General features: G+C 44.5%; 1 protein-coding gene across 1 annotated transcript in view; it reads right to left on the bottom strand.

Annotated features, from left to right (window-relative positions):
* LOC144769109 (sulfotransferase 1 family member D1-like) overlaps positions 1–10,661 on the bottom strand; it is a 353,621-nt gene extending 342,960 nt beyond the window's left edge. The window contains exon 1 of the mRNA XM_078653111.1: positions 10,499–10,661. Within this exon, the coding sequence (XP_078509237.1) occupies positions 10,499–10,649 (151 nt within the window). The 5' untranslated portion in view covers positions 10,650–10,661. The remainder of the gene's footprint in view (positions 1–10,498) is intronic.
* Positions 10,662–23,750: the final 13,089 nt, after the last annotated feature.

Genomic DNA, 23,750 nt, shown 5'->3' with positions numbered 1-23,750 from the left:
CCTGGGCACATAGATAGTACAATCGCATATCCGGCACGGCAAATCCACCCATTGCATAGGGCTTGGTCAAAGTGTTCCACTTCACACGTGGCTTCTTCCCCCCCCCCCCCCAGGCCAAAGTGACTAACAAAGACTGAAGCTGTGCAAAAAAATGAGAGGTCAGGGCAAGAGGGATATTAACAAAGTAATACAGAAACTTAGGTAGGACCACCATTTTTATCAGGGGGACCCGGTCAGCAAACGAAAGTGGCAGACGAATCCAGCGAGTCACCTGATCTTCCAGTTTCGAAATAGCTACTCCATAGTTAGCTCGTATTATCTCTTCGGAATCTCTGTGCACCCAGAGCCCCAGGTACCGAACAGGTTCCGTGGCCCATGCCAATGGGAATTCCAACGGGAACGGCTGTGTGACGTCCGTTAGAGGCAACAGTATGGATTTATCCCAATTAATGGATAGACCAGAGAAGTGTTCGAACCAGATATACTCCTGAATCACTCCTTCCAGATACCTAGTAGGCTCCCGCACATACAAAACCATGTCGTCGGCATACATGGAAACCGCAAGTGACCTGAGAGGAAAACGTAACGCTGTGTCCGCATGTCTCTGCCGCAATATACAAGCTAGGGGTTCTAAAACAATGGCGAATATTAAGGGCGAGAGTGGGCAACCTTGCCTCGTACCTCTCTGTACAGAGAAGGGTGTTGACACTTGACATGCGACCATTAACCATCACCTGTGCAATCAGGTTTGTGTAAAGTAGGGTGACCCAGGACGTGAAGACAAACGGCACTCCCATGCGATGTAACACCGCTATCATATATCGCCAAGCAACGGAATCAAACGCTTTGGCAGCGTCCAGTAGCACCGCCACCGCGGCAAGATCCGGCTTAAGTAGATGGAGAACCGCAAATAAAGCTCTCAAATTATGTGTCGTGGAGCGGAGGGGGACAAAACCGGACTGGTCCGGTAGCACCATAACGGGCAATATCAGACGCAGTCGCGTTGCCAGCACTTTGGCAAGGATCTTTACATCCGTGTTCATCAGGGACAGAGGACGATAAGACTCACATTGATCCTGTGGCTTGCCTGGCTTTGGAAGTGCCACCAGCAGGGCCTCCCTCATCGTCGCTGGAAGCTGTCCCTGTTCTAAGGCCTCTTCCAATACTAACGCCAGGTGGGGCAGAAGTAAGTCCACATACTCCTTATAAAATTCTGGCGGCAAGCCGTCAGTGCCTGGCGCTTTACCGTTCGGCAGAGCCGCAATTGCATCCCGGAACTCCCCCTCTGTTATGTAATGCATTAAAAATTCCTGTTGCCCCTTCGACAGCCAGACCAACGCGATGTCTTCCAAATATTGCGCTAACTTGTCCTCACCAGCCGTCTCTCTATGCCCATACATTTGGTCGTAATATTGCACAAAACAATTTAATATACCATCCGCACTCGTCACAGTAGCATCCCCATCCTTAATTTCTTGTACTCCGCAGTGCTTGGCCCAGGCTTCCTTAATTCTATCTGCCAGCCCTCGTCCCAGACGTCCTCCCTCACCGTAATACCGTGCCCTAGCACGCTTGGATAAAAATTTGACCTCCTGCTCAGCCAATTCATTATACTCAGAGACCTTCGACCGTATTTCAGCCAACAGAGATTCCGCCGGTTGCAGCTATTTTTCTGCCGTTCCAGCCATAACAGCTCATGCTCCAGTTTGTCCATGGAGTCCCTCAATGATTTGAGCACACCAGACTGCATACCAATACACGCAACGCGCACCACCACTTTGAAGGCCTCCCAGACAGTACCCATGTCATCTACAGAGCCAACATTCCTGACAAAATAGTCTTCAATTATTTCCCTCAGGCTTTCACGCAGTACCTGGTCCGATAAGGCACCAGGTGGCAAGTGCACGAAAAAGGTGCAGGTGCATGCGATGGGAACCCCACCTCCATAAGTACAGGTGCATGATCTGACAACGTGCGAGGCAAATGACCCACCCTCACCATCCAACCGCTAACATCCCTCGTGACCAGGTATCATGCGCTGACGTGTAACATGTACCCTCTCTCACTCCCGAGTGCCCCAGGCGCCACACATCTACCAAGCCAAGTCCACTCATACCGTCCCGCACCGCTCCAGCCGCTCTCTTAGCTGTGTAGTGTCGGTCATCCTTTTTATCCAGTGCACTATCTAACGTCACATTCATATCCCCGCCACACACAATTGCTGAGGGAGGTAGAGCATACACTTTGTTCCATAAGGCGACATAAAACTCAGGGTCGTCAATATTCGGACCATAAACATTGACCATTGTGATTAGCGTACCACACAGTTTTCCATGCAAAATGATATATCGACCTTCTTTATCAATATCCTCGTGAAGCGTCACAAATGGTATGTTCTTCTTAATCAGTATCATGGCCCCACGAGCATATGAGGAATAAGTTGTCGCCAATCTAGTACCCGCCCGCTGTCTGGCCACTGTCTCCGCTGCCCGTCCCCGAAGGTGCGTCTCCTGAAGGAAGACCACCTGCACTCCATGCCTGTTCAAGTATGCCAATACCTGCCTAGTCTTTTGTGGGCGGTTCAACCCCCGCACATTCCAGGTGACCCAAGTAACCTTGCCTCCCTTATCCATATGACCCTCCAGTAGTTAGACCTTTAGACATAGCTATCGAGCCCACCTCCCAGTACCAAACGCTGAGCTCACAACAACAAACCAAGTAGGAGCATGCGGTAACCCCCCCGGGGTCCAAAAAGTATGTCAGCCAACAAGCCCCAAGCCCACCGTCCACCCCTTCTGACCCCCTACCCACTTCAGCTGTAGTCCCGAACCAACCCTGGAATCCCCCAACCGCCCCCACCCACCCCCCACCCACTTCAGCTTCCCCAACCTGCCAAAGCCGTCTCCAACCCCCCAAACTCCCCATCACCGACCCAACTTCGAATAGATTGTGGGGTACTCCCATATGTGGGGGCAAAGAGGCTTTAAACTCCCGTTAATGGAGAAACGGGAGGTGACCAAGCCACAAGTATGGACAACCCACCTCTACCACCATGGATCTGTGTCCCGCCGCCGCAGCATCTTCTAAACCTCACAAACGGAGGAGCTAGGCACAAGCATACATCAACACAGCACCATTGTAATCTCACAGGAGCATAATATCATAAGGTCAAACTTCGCTTCTCAGAAGGCATTAACCCAACAGGGCACTCATTCTACAATACCATCACAACAACATGGAAGTATAATATCATAGTCTCAAACTGAGGGCCACATAAGAAATCATCCCCAATAGTGCATAAGTTCCGCAACACCATCAGCAGTGCACATAAGCATAATATCACAATTTCAACTTTGAATCGTACAAAGCCACAACCCCAACAGTGCATAAGCCATGTAATGATCCAGTGCAAGTACGGTGAGTAGTACAGTGAAGGAAAGCAGTTAATGTCAAACTTCGGTTCTCAAAAGGCATTAACCCAACATTGCGCTCATTCTACAACACCATCACCACGACATGGAAGTATAATATCATAGTCTCAAACTGAGGGCCACATAAGAAATTATCCCCAACAGTGCATAAATTCCGCAATACCATCAGTAGTGCACATAAGCATTAGAGCACAATTTCAACTTTTAATTTTACAAAGCCACAACTCCAACAGTGCATAAGCCATGTAATGTTCCAGTGCAAGTAAGGTGACTAGTACAGTGAAGGAAAGCAGTTCCAACTTGAAAAGATTCCAGATATCATCAGATAATTCGGTATGCTCAGGAGTACATTCAGTTGTCTTCATTCAGCTCCCCATCTCCCTCCTGCGCCACAGCAGAGTCGCGCTTGCTCTTCTTCTGTTTTTTAGCATAATCCATGGCAGCTTTCGGTGACGTGAAAATGTTATTATCCGATGGCGCTCCTTTCCGCAGCCGAGCAGGATACAACATGGCATACGGTATGTCCTCTGCCCGGAGGAGTTGTTTCACCCCATTGAATTCTTTCTGCGCTATTTGCACAGCCACAGTAAAATCAGGGAAAAACTTCAATTTGCTACCTTGGTATTCTATGGTGCCCTTTTCTCGTGCCAAGCGTAGCAGTACATCTCTGTCTTTGTAGTTTAGGATACGAGCAATGATGGGGCGGGGCGACGCACCAGGCACTGCCCTTTTCGCTAGGGAGCGGTGCGCACGTTCAACAATGAACACTCGAGACAGTTGGTCAGAACCAAATATTTCCACAAATAATCGCTCCATAAAATCTTCCATCCTGCCAACATTTGTGGACTCCGGCAGCCCCGTGACGCGGATGTTGTTGCGTTGGGACCACCCCTCCAACTCCTCATTTTTAGCCTGGATAACTGCCAACACCCGCTCCATGCTAAATACTTTATCAGTCACTGTGGCAAGTCCATCCCCCGCAGCTGACACCCTCTGCTCCACCTCACCCATCCTCTCGTTCTGCCTGTCAAATTACGTGGACATGTGATCCAGTCTGTGGTTCACTGCCTCCATGGTTCCCTCAATAGACTGCAATGTTTTCTGCATAGCTATGAGTGTGGCCTCCAAATTTGGCGCTCTCCCCGATGCTCCCGCCGTCTCAGCGTCGGATGGAGCTTGTGAAGAGGACATTGCAGTCTTGCGCGTATCAAAGTTGAGCTTCGGTTGGTTCCGCTCAAGTCTGCCCATGTCGCCAACAGTCAAGAAAAACTAAAGCCAAATGTAACCGGGCCTCTGTAATGGCGACAGAGCTGGCAGTTGAATGTCAATGCCAAGCAGCTAGAGACAGAGCGCCACGTGCTGGAATGTTATAGCATAAGGAGAGAAATGGAGCACTTCCAGAGCTAGTTACTAGAAACCAGAAGTAGCCGTCGGCCCTAGTACCCTTTAATAGCGAAAATCCCTACGCCGAGTGGGCACTCTCACAGGCGAATCAATGTCGACCGGGACTAGGCCCCAATGTCCTTCACTACCTGGCCCCCTTTCACCGGCAATGTTCAAACAATATAGCTCTTCAAGGGGCCCCTTAGCTCAGCCGATCGCGAGCGCCCCAAGCGCAAGGGGGGCGCAATCACCCAGCTGCCCCCGGCCAGCCGCTTCGGACCACCCTCCGCCCCCGCTGAGCGCAGCTCACACGGCACGGCCCAGACCAGCCCAGCGCCACCTCCTCCCCTAGGCCGCTGCCCCACTCACCGCCACCAGCCCAGGCAGACGCCGCAGCCCTTCATAGCCAGCCGGACTGCTCCGGAGGGCAGAGCTGCCACACGCCATCAGAATCACCTCCGGCTCCGCTCCAGCAAGAACGGCAGCACCCTCACGCGTCCGGGGCACAGCTCCACTCGCCGCCGGGCCGCTCCACCCACGCCAGGCTCCAGGCAGGTTCGGCAGTCACAGGCCAGCTCCGGGCGTCACGAGGCAAAGATCTCGGCAGCGGAAGGATGCACCAGTGTCTGCATCCAGAGGGCTCCGACGACCGGGAACGGTTCGAATCAGTGCTGCAGGTTGTCAAGTACAAGCAGCCATCGAAAGATTAGGTGGCAGAAGCAGGATGTGGCGCATATTAAAAGGATGTGTGCTCAGTCTGGCAGAGCCTCACATAAGTGCGGCCATCTTGCCGTGCGCCCTCTAGCGCCCCCCTTCTCAGAGGCAATTTTAATCAGTTTTGACCTCTTCCACCAGGCAAGGAGCAGATATCTCGAAATTGCAAATACGAGTCACCTTGTAGTGTCAGACCTAAGACTACGTAAAGCATCGTATGAATATTTTTTGATGTGGTTCTTCTTAATGATCAATTGAATATAAGTGACACCTCATGTCTAACGTCAAAGCAATGGTAATTTCGAGTATTTTTGTGATTATTTAGTAATATGGTCCAATCTACGCTTTAATTTTATTTTTTTGCATGTGGGCTAGTCTTTCTTATTGTCCTTATACTGTTTCAGGTTGTGCTTTCTTCCCCGGGTTGAGCGGCTCTTTTTAAGGCTCTATATCTGGCAGGTCCTGAGGAATGTGGCATCCCATCACTCTGCAGCCACCGAAACGCGCCGACCTTGTTAGATTCTGCTATATGCAGTTGTTGTATTTGGTCATCTATACTACAATATTACTCTGTAGTTAAGCTCCCCAGATATATGTAATTAGTGTGAAGGTTGGTCTCGGATTGTGAGAGTGTGGTATGAATGGTGGTGTGTGAATTTGGTTTGTTTCTCTACCTGGGGATTTTCTTTTTTTATTGTGTTTCCACTGAGATATGATTATATTATGTTTTTAAAAAAAATCTTTGTGTTGAATTATTTATATATAGCTAAAAAACGTATAAAAAGAGTATGATGATGAAAACATTTTTGATAAAAGAAATGAAGTAAAATATTATATTTTTGCTAATTATTTGAGTTTTTTGGTTATTGTGGATTTCTTTGAGCTCACGTTCTGTACTTGTTTAAATTAAGTGAATAAGGAATATAGGTCAAGAGGGAGACTTTTCTCATGTTGTGTTCTTATTTCCCCTCTCCTCCCTGACCTTGTAGATTTTCCAGAGGGGGTCCCCTTCAAATTGCGTAGTCTCCTCGGTTATTACTGAATCTAGGAGTCTCGTTTGTGGGGCTCGGTCGTATGGAACCCAATATCCAGCATATAACTGCTCAAAATATTCCGCCCACACATGGGGCTGTAATGGAAATCAGTTTCTACTTCCATGTTGGGTGAGCCTTTTGGCTATTCTTTTGCTTCGAGGCTTCTACAAGCATGCTCCAGTTTTCTGACTCCCAGTCCCTTTTTGCCTTTGTTTGTACCAGTTTATATAGCTTCCTGCTATTTTTTATGTCTGTAGGAGATTTCAGCCTCACTGCCACAATTAGATCGTCCTTGTCTTTTTTACATGGCTTATTAAACCAAGGTGCTACTTTTCGCTTAGGTCTATTAAATTGATTATCAAAAATTGTCTTATTGTGGTGGTCAATTGCAGAAATGTGGCCATGATGTCATCTAAAGACAGAGAGACAGCCTGTTCGGAACGATCAATTTCTCACAGAGTGTGCACCCCCTCAGAGAGAACAGCGTTTGGGATATGCAGTACCCGTCGCCATAAAGAAAGAAAGAAGCTACTTGGACAGTAAAAAACAGTGGACAATTAAGATTAATTCCCTCCATTCTCAAACAGTCAGAGGAGAAATGGGTATATAGGAATTGAGTTCCTGTTGTACATTTCTCCCGGCAAGAATTATTCCCCGAGAGGATTTGACTGTGTATCACACGAGCGTTATACAGCCCCTTAAGGGCCCTGTGGCCAATTTCGGCAAGGTGGCAGTGGGATTGGTCCCCACCAGCTGTTTGGTCTGAGAGAATTGCCTTCCTACTCAGTGATGCTGATCCCCCAGTCCTGATGAGGCCAATAGAATTTACGGGCTGAAACGCGACCGCGCCTGCATCGACATTTGCAAAGGAGGTCCATCATTTGGAATTGTAGGAACGAAAGAAAGCGCCTTGTTAAATATTCTTTTTGAGGTGTTATCTCTCAGGTGCAAAAGGGTTGACCTTATAGTGTACTACACTGAATTATAAGTGTACACTCTGATTGCTTTGCTCTCAGTAGGGGAACTATCTATTGATTTTTTTATATATCTTTGTATTTTTTATATTTGTATGTTTGTATATGTTGTATATATTGTATATATGTAGTGTATCAATTATATGTGTGTGATTTTTGTAATGAATTGTACATGGTGTATATATGAAGTTGATATATGTATCAGTTTATTGTGATTATATTGTGTTTTGCCCCGTCACCTGACATATTCACAAGTTATAACAGTGGACATTAATTTGTTACAAATAGGTTTTAAGTGCAAGCAGGGTGATTAATTGTACTGTTTGAAAATAAATGTTTGTGATTGATCCCTTTACACCGTTTTTTCTTCGATTCCACATCGCTGATGTCCTTTGCCCAGGTATAAGAGGGTAACTGGGGCATGACCCCTACTGTATATATACCTGTCATCTATCCTATAGGCAGTATTTCTCAGGTCTATGAGAGCTTCTGCTCTACCTCCAAATGGGCATGACCCCTACTGTATATATACCTGTCATCTATCCTATAGGCAGTATTTCTCAGGTCTATGAGAGCTTCTGCTCTACCTCCAAATATATTCCAGGAAGGGCATTTGGATCAGCCAATATCCTGGGCCATTTAACTCTTTTGTTGTTATTGTTCGTAATTACTGGACCAAGAGTGTTCATGTAATAATGCTGTTCTGGACAGTGTGAAAACTAGTGCATTATGGTTGCTGTCTTCCCTGATTAAAACAACCATATCTTTAACACTAGTCCAGAGAGTTCCAAATCGACGAGGATATAGTTAATCCTGATCCTAGTTGTCCCCCTCTTGAATGTGTGACATGCTTCTCTGTCACAATCTATCCGGCCATTGCAGGCTCAGACCCCCAAAACTAATAGTAAATTATAGAACCTGTTGCCCCACCCTAGTACATTTCTTAATGGGTGGTATCTGGAGCTTTGCAATCCCCCTGGCTTTGTCTCCATCTGAATTAAGGTCCTCCATGTAGTCAACAGGTTCAAATGTTGTATTAAAGTCGCCTGTGACTACGAGTCGGTGATTGCCCTTGGCTGATTCAAGGTAATTAGTTAGCATTGTTACTGTGCCAGATGGTTTATGGAGACTATTAAAGCGATTATAAATGCTGAAGAACCTAACTTGAAAGTTACCTTTACAAGAGGATAATTCCAGCCCAAGTATTTCCTCAGAGCCATGGTGTAGGACCTTGATTTTGCAGGCTAGAGTGTTTTTAACCCAGGTGAGGAGGCCACCCGCTGGGCCGCCAACAGTTGACTGCTTGGCTTCAATACTGTATGTAGTGAAACCCACCCTATGAACACAACCAACCACACAGGTTTCTTGCAGTAGGCATAAATGGAGGTCATCCACTATCTTACACCAGTGGGGGGTCAACTAACTTGGATTTTATACATGCAACATTCCAGGATAATATTTTCAGATCCTGGAGTTCTATTATAGGTTCCTGAGTGTGTCCTAAGCTGTTAATTCCTCCCTCAGACTCTAATTGGTGGTGGTAGTGGGAGTTATCAATTGCTGGGTCGCTTGGGGAAGAAACGTTATTAGTGTGGTACTCAGGGGTTTCATCAGACTGCATGGCAAATGGTTCCTCCGAGGTGGCTGATGGAAGTGAAGGTACTATGAGTAGTCAGTCTTGTGAATCTACGTTGCTCAAAAGATGGTATCAGGTTCATTTTCATGCAAGGCTTTTAGGAATACTGAGATAGGATACAATCTGGGAAGTATACAGAGTAGAAAAGAAAGGTTCAGTGGCGGCGGCCGCCTATCTAAAGTTGTAGGAGGGCTGTGAGGGAGGAGGGGGCAAAAATATTATCAAATCAAAAAAGACTTACCTGCCTGTCTCCTCCAGCTGCCGACTGCCTCGCTGCTCCTCTCATCAGGCTGGAAGCGGATGGGCCTTCAAGGCACAGGTTCCCCACCCAATCCAGACACTGCCCTCATGCTAGGAGAACAGCGCCAGAATTGGTCTGAGCAGCCTCTTTTGCTGCTCAGACAGTGCATTGGAGCCTGTGGCTTTTCTGCTCTTTTCTCCAACCCAGCTGTGCAACACAGCTGATTTGGAGAAACATAAGTGCACATGTCTGCCTTATAAGTGCACACTACTCCTCCCATCCAATTCTCACTGCGCGGCTTAGACAGCATAAATAAAATGATAATAACATTGTGGTATTAGCAATTTATTTATCATCGGCTGGCACTGGGCTGTGGGGCGATGCTCCTTCGCTATTGCGGAGGAGCCACCCCTGGAAAGGTTGAAACTTAAATACTGGTTGGTAGGTGAGATAAGTTATAGGTCGTACAATGTTTATTTTGGCTGTTGATGGTGATGATACAGTATGTTAGTTTTCTACTGAGATACTGAACATTACTGGAATTGTTTGACTTTTTACCTCTTTTTTAAATCTTGGTAACTAGGTTAAGTGGTATGCCCAGATAGCGGGTCATTTGGGTTTCTCTGGTGCAATTTTGAGAAGAATATATTCCCTGTGGTTTGCCTTCATAATTACATTATTTATTTCTTTGAGACAGCTGCGTGGGACAGATGCGTGGGTTGTAAAATGCATTTACTTTTGAGCAACTTGGATTTCACAGAGAACTTACTCCTGGGAATATATGACTGTTGCAGCTCGCCAGGATTACTCTGAGAATTCTGAAACAAATCATAAATGTACTGAAATAGCAAAATGCAGTCACATATCTCTTAAGTAAATGTACAACATTTTTGAGAATCTGGCCCTCATTTGGTTGGAGTTTAGCATCTCAATAGGTAAGCTACGCCACAGAAAAACAAAGCTGAGACTGTGAGTGAGGTGGTTACCCAGAAGTCGTGGGATTCAAAATATTGCATAAGAATGACCTTTCCTAATTACAGAATGAGCTTTACTCCTTTAGCTAGTGTGACAATGGAGGAACTCACCTGCTTTGGGATAGGTACAGATAAGCAGGTCATCTGGTCGAGCCTGGAAACTCTCCACTTGGGCCCAACCATCAGCAAAATACTTGAGGAACGGGACACCTTGGATGATCTTTAGTGGGAGCCGTGCTATGAATGTCTCCTGTTTCTCCATCTGGATGCAGAGATGGCTGAGAGAGAAATAGGACATTATAGAACATGAAACGTTTCCTAGGTTTCCACGCAGATGTTTCCTAGGAAGTGTCCAAAACGTGTTGTCCACTTGTGTGATCTGTCTCCAACAGACCCTAAGCATCACTGTGCAGATTTGATATTCAGCTGTGAGAAGTTGCTTGAGGTTCACAACCTTGAGAATGTGCAAAGTCTGAGGGCTTTGCATAGCTTTGTATATGGGAGGCATTTTTGACCAAATCATTTTTTAGTACAAGACTTTTCCTGGTACAGGTAGCCCTTAAGTGGAATTTCTGCATTAAAAACATTTTGTATATATTTTTTTAAAGCTTTCCCAACTTTGAGATACAATACATTTGTGAACTATATTTTAATTTCAAATAGTCAGAATAAGCAAAGTTAGGCAATGTCCCACCCATCTGGCTGTGAGGTCTAAGGATATAAGGTGTCCTATAACGTCCAACCTGCCTCTATTAAGCTGTATGCTCTTTAAAAAGGTAGTGAATGCATAATAGTAACCTGCTTGCAAAGAACTATACATTATATTGAAATCAGGTGTATAATGTGTAACTTATATATATATTGAAGTAAGGCATCTGTTTTTTATTATTAACACAAAATACAAATTGATCATGGCAAACAAATAGAAATTCCAATATTACAGTGGTACTGTCACTATCACCAGTCAGGGAGAGGGATGTAAAGTAAAGAACCATAACATGCTTTAGGGAGAAGATGTGGCCTAAACGCTAGTGTCGACCGTGATATTGGAGACCCGGTTTCGAGTCTCGGTAGGGATGCTTAATATCCTGTGATTCTTGGCAAATCAGTAATCTCCCCGTACTTAACAAAATGAATGTGTTTGTGTGTAACACAACTGGTGATCATGTGAAGGCCTCTGATACTTTCTGGTCAAGTTTGCGCTATATAAAACTCCTGCGGGAAAAATGTGTCAAATAAAAATACATAAAACTGTCATATCATCAGAAAATATCCATTTAATGCCATCAGTCTTAACAGTGATGACCAGCCAACACTTCAGACATCCACCCACTAAGTGAGTACCAAATATGATTTAATCTGGATCAATATCTGTCATTTTCTAAGATGGACATTTTAAGAGAACAGACATTTAAAACTTCTTGCCACCATACCCCTGAGCCCAGTGCTTTACTTAGCAGTCAATGTCATGCCAGAACCAGTCATGCAAGAGAAATAGCAAAAAAGTAAATCCAGGCTACTTTATATGGAATCATAGGGGAATGCCTGAGTATTATAAAAGAATGGTACCAAATAATATTGATGAGAAAGATTCATTCAGTTTCTGAAACATATTGTCCAAAACCAGCGTATACTTATACAAGCAGGAAAGATATGAGGAGTTCCCACCCGTCAACCACACACCAAAAGCATTGACCATCCGGCCTAATCTACATTTTGTATAGACAAATGCGGCGTATACTAAAACCATTCAGAAATTTGAATCGGTGGGTCATGACCCAAAAAACATACACATATTATTGCTTTTATTTCCACTATATGTTCAGATGCCAGTGGGTCCATTTCTGAGTCAAACCGAGGACAGGTGGCACCTGTGGAAATAGGGAGCCCTGAGGCGCGGAGGGCCGCACAAAATACAGCCCATGCGAGTGGCATTCAAAGGGGGGCACGCTGAGTTCTGCGATAGGTAGGTCATCGCCTAAAGGGCACGGTAATAGGACATTGAATAATAGAGGACCTGATAAAACAGATTTTCTAAATCTTCCACCAGCTGCCTGCCCATTTGAAATGGTTATGGTAAATGTACCGACCCTTAGCGTAGAGCAACAAGAAACAACCACCCAGTTGATGGATAAATCGAGGCATTGGTTAACTAAGACTGCCACATTTCCACTGTTCACCTGTGAGCACCTAATCATGGCCAGAAGGGTACCCAGGATAGGAACATCTGAGAAAGCTATTGACGGTGACCGTGTTGTGTTAAATTTTTATAATCCATCTGTTGTAGGCGAACTGCTAGCCCATCTCTCCACAGGTCACACTTCTAGCTCAGAAATGTATGTAGTCCCATTGGTTTTTTTCTACCAACCCTTACATACACTAGGACCCTTTTCCAACAGAGTACACAATCAGAGGAACATAGGGAAGAACTGGTTATAAAGGATGGAGAGACAAATCTTCACTACTAATAATAGATATTCGGCATTAACAGATCTAAATAGCTGTGACTGACTATCCCTGACTGCTTCCCCCGAAATTAGCTCTGAACTAGAAGGTAGTAAAGGGCCTGATTGTTGGTGAGCACTCTATTAATGCACAAATGATCCCCACATTTTTTAGAGCAGGGACTTCCTCGACTATTGACCATATATTAACAACTAAAACTCAGGGAAATACCTCCACTAAAATAAACATCACGATGACGGAATTCAGTAACCATGCAATTATCTTTACTACACTCCCATGGAAAGACCAAGGTCTACCAGAAAGAGCGTCATAATCCCCAAACCCATCTTGGCTAGGCGGAATGAATATTCACTAAGGTGGAATAAAACTGATTAAAACCTTTTTTTACCTGGTTAATATCCACTAATTATAATGAGATCCTGACCTGCTTAGATATGCCAACAAACAACAAACAGTTAGTCAAAGCATTCATAAAAATTCTAGACAGCATCAAAATACAATTAACTGGCCCATCAGGCATACGAAGTAAGCAAAATCATCGCTGGTTTGATAAAGTTTGCTCAAAACAATCAAGCAATTTGCTTAATGCTCTTAAGGAAAAACCCAGAGGTAAGCTACAAATTAAAAACCTGAGAGAAATGTATAAATCATCTATACAACAGCGGAAAAAACAACTGAGATCGAAGCCTGGGAGAAATTAAGGGCACCTGTCAATAGCAATGATAGCAAAACATTCTGGGAAGTTGTAAACATCCCGTTCTTGCAAGAGAGGAAGTCCGTCCACAGATGTGTTTATAGATAAGGGAACCTGAGTAAATCATTTAAAAAATATATTTTTGGGAATTAAGGAAGGTAGCATCGATGAATGGCCCTAACTGTCTGGAGTGATTCCTCCCTTGATCTTTGAAATGAAGGAGGTGGCGCTTGCTCTGTTTCAAACAGTGTCTCTAAAAGCAGCTGTTCCAAACGGTGTCCCGGCAAATCTCTTTGGGTCCCCCTCCTCACAGTTGTTTTTAACTCTATTAGCACTACAGGCCCTCTCCTGTCGTGGAAAGAATCAATAATTGTGCTAAAATACAAGAAAGGTGACGGCTCAGACCCTGCAAATTATCGACTGATAGCCTTAATCGACAGTACGGCTAAGGTAATGGGACGAGTACTATTAAATAGAATGGAAGAATGGGCAGCCGAAAAGGGAATACCTACTGAGGTGCAATATGGGTTCAGGAAGGGCAGAGGAATGGTGGACCAATGCTTGAATCTGGCTCTTCTAGCGGAAAAATACACACAGGCTAAGCAAGAAAGTTTTTACAAGGCATTTATAGATCTTTCATCCATTTTTGATTGTGTTAAACACAATAAGTTGTTGCATATCATGGCGCTAAAGGGGGTGGACACCGCAATTATCTGTTTTATTAGACAAATATACATAGGAGCCCCTGCAAAGGTCTATCACCGTAAACAAGGGGAATGTACCAGACCTTTTATTATTGCAAATGGTGTTAAACATGGTTGCGTACTTGCACCCTTTTTGTTCTTGCTATATACAAAGAGCCTAAATAACACCCTGGGAGAAAACACGTGGAGCAAGCACAACCCAATTTCCAATTTTACTGTATGCAGATGATGCTGTTTTACTTGCAAGAACACCCCTATCCTAGCATGACAGACTATGCACTCTTTATGAACAATCTGGGCTTATATGTCAATAAAACAAAGTCTTTTGTCATGTCTGTTGGGAAAAGAAGCAAACAAGAGTCAATTATAATATCTAGGACAGTGTAGAGAATTTCTTATCCATGGGCTTAGTTTTTTAATAATCCAAAACATTAGATGGTTAAAATTGACTTGGCCAAAACCGTCTCTGTAGCAACATATGGGGCAGCAATCTGGGTACAAACCGAGTGGATAGCGTACAAAAGATAAGAGTACGGCTTTGCCAAAAGATTATTGCCTGACCTAAAGGCTTGTGCAAATTGTATTGTTCATAAAGAGTTAGCATTGCCATATACTACTGATACAATTAAACTGGCCCCTTTGTTATTATGACTGTCTATTTGGAAATTAAAGGTCGTCCAGGCAAATCAATCTATTCTGAGGGACATATGAAAATGGAGTACACCTCAAAAATTATATGATTACAATATGTAAGGCGTACCCTGGAGTCGGTGGGGCTGGGGGATATCTATGCCCACCCTGACCTGTTATGAAACCTTCAGTAAGACAAGATTAATAAAGCTCTTTTTTAGAAAAATGTGCATGAGACAGGTGAAATAGATATAAAGAAAAAGCCCCACCATTGTATACAATACTATTCCCTCTACGTTACATGGACCATCTTTACATCTCACTATTGTAGAAAATATTCACCACCATTTGATTTTAACACGATTCTGCCTCAATTATAAGACAGTAGTCTTACCCATAATCAAGATCTATAAATCGCATTGCATCCCCACCGCCACATATGGTGCTGAAGTCTGGGGCTTTACAAAGAGAGGAAAACAGATTCTGTAGGAAACTTTTAGGGGCTCAAATCTCTTCCCAAATTTTGAGTGTCATAAGGAACTAAACTTGCACTACATAGAAGATTTTATTAGGTCATGTCCAGCTATATTTTGGTTAAAAATCTGGAAAAACCCCGCAGCAACCCTAACAAGGGAGATTATCATAGACTGCCTTAACTGCGACAAGAGAGGGTGCATACCCTGGCTTTCCGCTGGTAAAAAAAAGTTTAACCAGTGTGAACCAAAAGCATATCTTCTCAAATCCCTCGGACCTAGAGGGCATGAACAAAAGAGTCGGTACAATAGGGGGTGGTGATGGACGGAGCATCTGAACCAATCAAACACTCACACCCAGTCAAAAGATCTGGGTTTGATCCATCACCGTTCTTTAGCCCACTTTGCCACCCCAGTTCAGACATGGCTATATGCAAATCAGTCTGACCCTGTGCCTCATGGGAACGGTCCAGCCCGAACTGCCAAGCCATGCCTTCCCTGGACCGGAAACAAGCTTCAGAGGACCGGTTTCTGGCATTACAGCCGTCTGAAGCCCGGCTTGCTTGAATCCAATGGCAAAGTGAGCAAGAGACTCACGTCTGAGCATACCCTGCCACACTTATGGCGGCCAAAGTGGTACAAAAGGGGGTGGTGATGGACGGAGCATCTGAACCAATCAAACACTCACACCCAGTCAAAAGATCTGGGTTTGATCCATCACCGTTCTTTAGCCCACTCTGCCACCCCAGTTCAGACATGGCTATATGCAAATCAGTCTGACCCTGTGCCTCATGGGAACGGTCCAGTCCGAACTGCCAAGCCATGCCTTCCCTGGACCGGAAACAAGCTTCCGAGGACTGGTTTCTGGCATGACAGCCGTCTTCAGCCCGGCTGGCTTGAATCCAGTGGCAAAGTGAGCAAGGGACTCACGTCTGAGCATACCCTGAGACACTTATGGCGGCCAAAGCGGTACAAAAGGGGGTGGTGATGGACGGAGCATCTGAACCAATCAAACACTCACACCCAGTCAAAAGATCTGGGTTTGATCCATCACCGTTCTTTAGCCCACTCTGCCACCCCAGTTCAGACATGGCTATATGCAAATCAGTCTGACCCTGTGCCTCATGGGAACAGTCCAGCCCGAACTGCCAAGCCATGCCTTCCCTGGACCGGAAACAAGCTTCCGAGGACCGGTTTCTGGCATAACAGCCGTCTTCAGCCCCGTTTGCTTGAATCCAGTGGGAAAGTCAGCAAGTGACTCACGTCTGAGCATACCCTGCCTTGTTTCTTGTCCCCTTTTGTACCGCTTTGGCCGCCATAAGTGTGGCAGGGTATGCTCAGACGTGAGTCCCTTGCTCACTTTGCCACTGGATTCAAGCAAGCCGGGCTGAAGATGGATTTATTGTAAGGCCTTGCAATGATTGGTCATGGCCATCAGCCCCGCTCTCTCTGCTCCGGGTGCTCCCTCTCTCCTCCGTGCGTATGTCACGACGTGCCATCCGTTTAATTTGCACACACTGAGTGAGAGTCAGCCACTCGAGCTCTGCCTGACCTCGCTCGTTGCCCCGGCTGGGGAGGCCTGTCTCTCTACTACATGCCACCAGGCCACCATTGGAAGCCCGGCTGCTGCTGAAGAGCGGAGCAGTGCGTGCCAGCCCAGCCAGGTGCCACTGCCATCCTCATCATCATCGGCAATTGCAAAGCGCAGATCGGCGACATCGGACACAGCAGAACCAGTACTTCGACACACACTCAACAGTAGTGAGTAACTGTGAGTATGAGTCTACACGAGCCTGCGCAACGCTATTTATTATGTGCACATATAAAATATATATATATTTGTTGTTGCAATTGCAACTGACCAGCAGGCAGCACTTGACTGACTCATGGCAGTCACTGAATCTTGTGTGGTCTGGCCCATCTCTGCTCTGGCCTGGCCATTATTGCGGCGGTCTGAGTGCAGTGCTGCTGCGTGTCTACTTGTCTGAATTTGAAAAACTGAAACTGATGTAGGTAAATATCATTTACCGATTCTAAAATACCGAATTTTACCGATTTGGTATTTTAGAATCGGTAAATGATATGTAGATAATGATTAGGTAAATTTGACTGAATCTGTAAAATTTGGTAAATACCAATTTGGTATTTACCGAATCGGTATTCCCCATTCATTCCTATGGGCCTGAAGGCCCATAGGAATGAATGAGAATTACCGATTCGGTAAAAACCGAATCAGTAATAGGGGGTAGACCTACAAGAGTGGCAGGGTGTTACATTGACACCCTGTTGCACCCCTGTATAGTGCATGGGTGCACATGTGGCACACATACATGCCCTAAGGGCATGTATGTCTGCCACATGGCACTGTTAAAAAAAGCACAAAATTGCTTTTTTAATGGTTTTCGTTATTTACCACCAACTTGTAGTTGGTGGTAAATAACGAATCCTTACAAGTGAAAAGCACTCACTTGAGTGCTTCCTACATTAAGGATTCGTTAATTTACCGAATCGGTATTTAAGAATTCGGTAATTTACTGATTCCTTAAATTACCGATTCGGTAAATTACCGAATCCTTAAATTAGGCCCCTACATCTAAAAGCCTAATACCGGTCGGTGATGGCCGAAATTTGGTAATTTCGGCTGTTACTGACCGGTATTAGGCTTCCTACATCTGGCCCTAAATCACTACAATGTGAATATGTGAATGGTTGGCAATGGGCATTAAAAGATGTAATAATTTTGCAGATTCACCTTTTAAAAGAGCAGGTAAAGGTGGAAATGTAATTAGTTTGCGCATAATGGCCGAACGCATATTCAGCTTCTGCGTACATGAGGATCTCTCTATTCCTTGTTTGAAATGAGCAGGGCATTTACATCCAGGACAAGACAATCTGTCTCTTAGATAGTAGCAGAGCCAAGTCAACAAACCATACTCTAGCCTTCTTAGGTCTGTGCATCAGGCCAAATAGGAAGGTTTTTGTTGTGTGGATGTTCAATCTGTTGGTGGGGGCTAAATAGGTCCACTATCATTTTCCACTAGTGATTTATAGGAGAAGTATTCTCAAAGCATGTGGAAAAATCAGCTTGCATCATTTGCACATTTGGAAGAAGTCTGTTACTCCAAAATAAATTTGTGCACACGTTGCAGTATTATGAATGTTTCTGCAGTATGTTGTTATGTTGTATTTATTAGAACCTGTTGTTTCTAAAATCATTTGCAGCAAATCCAGTTACAATATGCCTGTTCCAAATTTGTCAGTTTTTTCCCTAGATTGGCAGGCAGGGGCATAGCTTCAGGGGGTGTTTTAGGTGTTGCACTGCCCTAAAAAATTTATTTTCTGGTAAATAGTTGGTCTCAGGTGCTTTCAGTCGGTGTGGTGAGGTATCTGTCGGATTTAACCAGGACTAGCAGCTACCATGTTATTGTAATAACTGCACTTTCACAATTGCTTTATTAACCTTCTTGCTTCTCAAATTTGCTTGAAAATGCACCATTTGCCCACTCATTTTTCAAAATTTTCTCAGGGTTAGTACCCCCCGAATCCCCCTTTAATTGCTAAGGCGCACTTGCTAGGCGCATCAGCCACAGTGCTATCCCACAGAAAGTTTACGCCTCACCACTTTCAAACCTCACCGGCCACCACTGTGGTCGGCGGCGGTGGAAAACACTCACTCATTCTGATTACGTCTACTGTGCATAACAAATATTCATGACCTACCCAGTCTCCATGATCCCAGAGGTAAGAATTCAACTCTGGCAGCCCATATTTAAGATTACATAACAGCTGTAACTTCCCGACCGTATGACACGCCATAGACGGAATCACATGATCCTGGTGTCCCGACTCCTGAGGATTGGGCACTTCCCAAAGAAATTGACCAAAATCATGCAACATGTTGGGGCAGTGAAAGCAAGCATGTTTATACAAAAAATTTCTCCCAGTATACCGTTGCTACAGTGAACAGCCTGTTTTGATAAGAGGGTAACATGGATCATGGATGTATAGACCTGAAAGAGGGTAACTCCGAGCCTAATTATATATTAACTGGCTTGAGTTAGAAACAAAACACATAATTATATATGTACTCAGTTTCTGAAAAAGGAACCAATTCTTTTTCAAAGTATAGGACTTCACAGTTATCTCGTGCACGTTAATACAGATACCAATTCCTGTGGAGTCATATAGACATCGTCATTAAACCAAAACCAGAGTCGTAATTACATGATGAAAACATCACGTTTACAGATTGTTGCAAACGAGCCACTGGATTGGCAATTGTGACCTTAGAGCAGAGGGTAAAGCCCAGCAACTACTACGCTCTAACACAAGTTAATTCACTCCATGGAATGTCATCCTTTAATCCCATGCATTTTCAAACAAAACCCCCATCTTTGTTCTTTTTTAATAGGATTGACTGTACATTGGTGTTCCCTTCTATGGATTCCAGCACAAATCACTCCATATCGTCTTCAGTGTGTTGGACCTCAATATAATGTGCATTCACCTGTGTCATCATTCTCTAGCATCTGATGCCACTTCCGTGTTCACTGATGCGTGTATTGAATGCTCTTACCGTTACCCCTACATATCTCAATCCGCAGGCTCATTTAATCAAATAGGCACAATACTTAGTGCGTCGTTAGTGTGTCTAAGTCCCAATTCCTGTCATTCTTTAGTTCAGTAATTTTTTGCGGTTTCATATACCTACATACATTACAATGACCACATGGGTGATGATGCGTGACTGGAGGTAACATCCGCTTGCTATCGTTTTTCTGGGGTACTTTATGTCTAGGTCTAGTGTGGACCAAAATGTCTTTCAAATTCCTTATGAGTGTAAACACTGTGGGAAGCCGCCTCTATGTACATTGTACTAAAATCAAGTACACTATGTAGAGAGTAAAAAGATATCCCCAAAGGTAAGTAGAGGTAAAATTAGATTATACTAACTCTCTTTTTGAGGTATTGAGGGCAAGCAGTTAGGCTTATCAGAGGGTAGTGTTAAGCATTTGTTGTTCCCACGGAGGCAATAAATAAGACACACTCAAGAATACATTTGAGACCACTTAGTAAAAATAACATTGTTTTTATATACTTTTTTAAGACTATACACACAAAGGTAGGTACTTTCGGAGTTGCGATTTTTTAAAGTCTGGAAAATATATCACTTCTATACGCAATTATACACCATGGAAAACAATGAGGAAAAATCTGAAAAATGCATAGAAATTCAGGCAATGCTCTCACGAAGTTCACCTTCTGGCTTTAGGTCGATATCTGAACCAGGTCCAAAGTTCCAGCAGGAGAAGTTCAGGCACGGAGGTGCTGAGTTTTTTTTTGCCTATCAGTAGGCCCGGAGAGTTAAGGTGGCTAAGTCCACATCCCCTACAAGAGTCGCCTCAGGGACTTCGCTCACATGGTCAGGGCTCACCTGAGATCCCATCTGGAGATTTGCCACTGTATTTACTGCAGGTGAACTGGAAGCATTTGGTTTGTTTTTACAGCCAGGGTCTCATGTTTGATGTCCAAGTGCCTTACAGTCATGACACCAAGCCTTTTTGGGATCCTAGTTCTTTCCCTGGTACCGTCCCTTGGGCTGAGATGAGTTTCTCAGCCTACCCTACTGAGCAGGCTTTTGGGGGCCTGAAGAAGACAAATTTTTGGTTTTCCCTTTCTGATCACCATCTTTTCTTTGGGAGGGCTTTTTGGCCTCTTTCTTTTAGTCTCCACCAAGCAAGTGGTAGTTCTGGTCACCCTGCTTTGACCCCGTGGTTTGCCTTCTTCCCCAACTCTAGAGGAGAAAGTGAACCTAGGTCTACCAGATCCCAAAGTAACTTCTCATTGTAACACTTTCTCAACAGATGCTCTTTCATGATTAAACTGTAAAGCATTTCATAATCATTCACATTGTTACCTGTTAATCAACCATACAGTGTTTTTACTGAAAAGTCTATGAATTGTACCCAGGACTGTCTCTGGGTTTATCGAGTCCAAAGCCGTAAATCCGAGTACCCTTCCTGAGGCCATACGACTTAGCATCTTTTTCACGTAACGTCAGGAGTCTATCCCTGCATTTCCCTAAGAATAGTTCCCACAAGAGAGGAGCCTAATTTGGTCTAGCTAATTTCCTTCCAATATAGCCTCTCTCAAATGCAGTAATCCTTTTGGTGATGTCGTCACCTTCTGAATAGTGAGGGACAATCCCTTTGTGTAGTTTTGAATCATAGGTACTGCTATTCTCCCTAATTAAGTGTATGCTGCCACCAGAAATTGGACAAAAGCCCATCTCTTTTCTTTGCTTTTCTAGATCCAGGAGCTGAGCCTCTAGTTCGGTCTCCTGGTCAATCTTTTCAGCATGAGGTCCTCATCTGAGGGGTCTCAGCTGTGCTTGAGGGTACCGACTCATGTACTTCCTCAACACTATCTTCATTGGTATTATCTTCATCCTCAGACTGGTTTACCAGTTCTGGGTGATCTCTCAGTTCTCTGAGATATTCCTATTAAGGACTTTTGACTGGTTTGATAACATAAGTCTTACAAAGGACTATCATGTGAGCATAGCTTTGGTCCATGTAAGGGGTTAGGTCAAGCTTCTGCACCTGGCTATTGGATTCAGACATTATTTTACTAAAGTTGGAACCTTTTTAGGCAGTTAGAAAACATAACTATCACTACAGACTTTTACATTTCTAACCACTTGGTTTCAGGGACTTAAGCAATGCCTTAGCAGTTAATTTTAGAAATTTAGAAAAAAAGACCAATCAAAAAGTAGACTATCTAGAGACAATTTGTGGATTTTTCATGTGGCCATTTATTGTTAAAGTGGTCCAGCAAATGCAAAGTCATGAACCCCACCGCTGATCCACCAATGTGGGAAACTGCCTTTATGTACAGTGTACTAAAATCTAGTACCATATGTAGAGAGTGCGAGAGATCCCCAAAAGGTGGGTAGAGGTAAAAGTATATAATAGTAACTCTCTTGTTGTGGTAGTGTATGCACGCACTTAGACTTATCAAAGGGCAGTGTTAAGCATCAGCTGTACTCACAGAGAAAATAAATGAGACACACACTTGAGAATAAAGCCTTGACCAATTTGTAAAAAGAATATCAATTTTTATATAAATGTTTTGACCATAAACACAATTGTAAGGTAATAACTTAAATGGGTTAGGATTTTTCAATTTTGGAAAAGATATCACTTTTTTGCATAATTATGCACCTTCGGAAACAATAGGGAAAAAGCAGTAACATGCATAGACATTCAGGCAATGCTTTCAAAGGTTTTCCTTCTCTTTTTAGGTTAATGTCAGGACTAGGTCTAAAGTTTTAGCAGGAGAAGTACAGGAGCATACTGGATTGACCTGGAGCAGAGGTGCTGTGGTCTTTGAAGCTGGTGCGCAAAGACAGAGGAGGTCACTTGAAAAAGCACTGCATAGAGGGACTTACAGGTAAGTCCAGTGGGTCTCCTTAAAAGGAGGAGGTTGCAAATCAGGGCTGGTTAGCTGGTGCTGGGGCCGGGTGCAGAGCGAACAGTTCATGCGGCATTGTGCATCTTGAAGTCCTCACGGTCAGGAGTAGGCAACTTGGAGAGGCAATCTGGGGACAGCTGGGCCACTGAGGAAGTGAGTCATAGGTGTCTAGATGTCCCTCAATGGGTTCTTGCTTTTGGTGCTTCAGGAGTCCGGTGTGGACTCTTCTTCTTGGTTTTTACCAATAGGGTCCGGTACTTCTGGCATTGATACACTGCAGCTCCGGTAGGTCCTGGTTCCTCCTGACTTGGTAGGAAGGCAGATCTGACCCTCTAGAGCTGTTGTCCTTCTTTTTTCTCTGGTGCTGTGTCGAGGTTGTTGGGGAGCAGCAATTCAACAAACTGGACTTCATGGGATCAGTGCCTGCGGTGTGCGGGCAGTGGTACATTCACTCCAAGGAAGCCTACCAGCAATTTCTTGAAGGCAGGAAGGGCTCCAGGGTTCTCTGGGTCCTTTCAGGTTTAAGGACGACACAGCAGCAGTGACTGTTGAGTCCTATGAGCAGCAGCCAGGGTTTGGTATCTTTTTCTTCTGCAGCAGGGCTTCAGTTCTTGAGCAGTGGGTCTTCCTTTGTCCTGGTCTTCTCTATTCTGTTGAATCTGATGTTCAGATCTCGGGGTGCCACCTCAATACTGAATTTAGGAACGTTACAAGCAGAGACAGGTAGTAGCCAATGAGCTACTTACTTTAGGGTGTCTACACCTTCTAAAAACCACTTCCTGTAGGAAAAGGCACTACCCTAGCCCTGATTGGAGGCTTCTGCACCATTCCAAGATGGTGGAATTACTGAAGAGGGGTTCATATCGCCTGCCCCGTTATAGGCATGCTGTAGGCTAAGTGTGAACCCTCCTCCTCATCTAACT

The sequence above is a fragment of the Lissotriton helveticus genome, chromosome 7 (assembly GCF_964261635.1).
Source record: "Lissotriton helveticus chromosome 7, aLisHel1.1, whole genome shotgun sequence".
Lineage (NCBI taxonomy): Eukaryota > Metazoa > Chordata > Amphibia > Caudata > Salamandridae > Lissotriton > Lissotriton helveticus.
The sequence above is the reverse complement of the archived record's forward strand: the minus strand, read 5'-3'. Positions and strand labels throughout refer to the sequence as shown.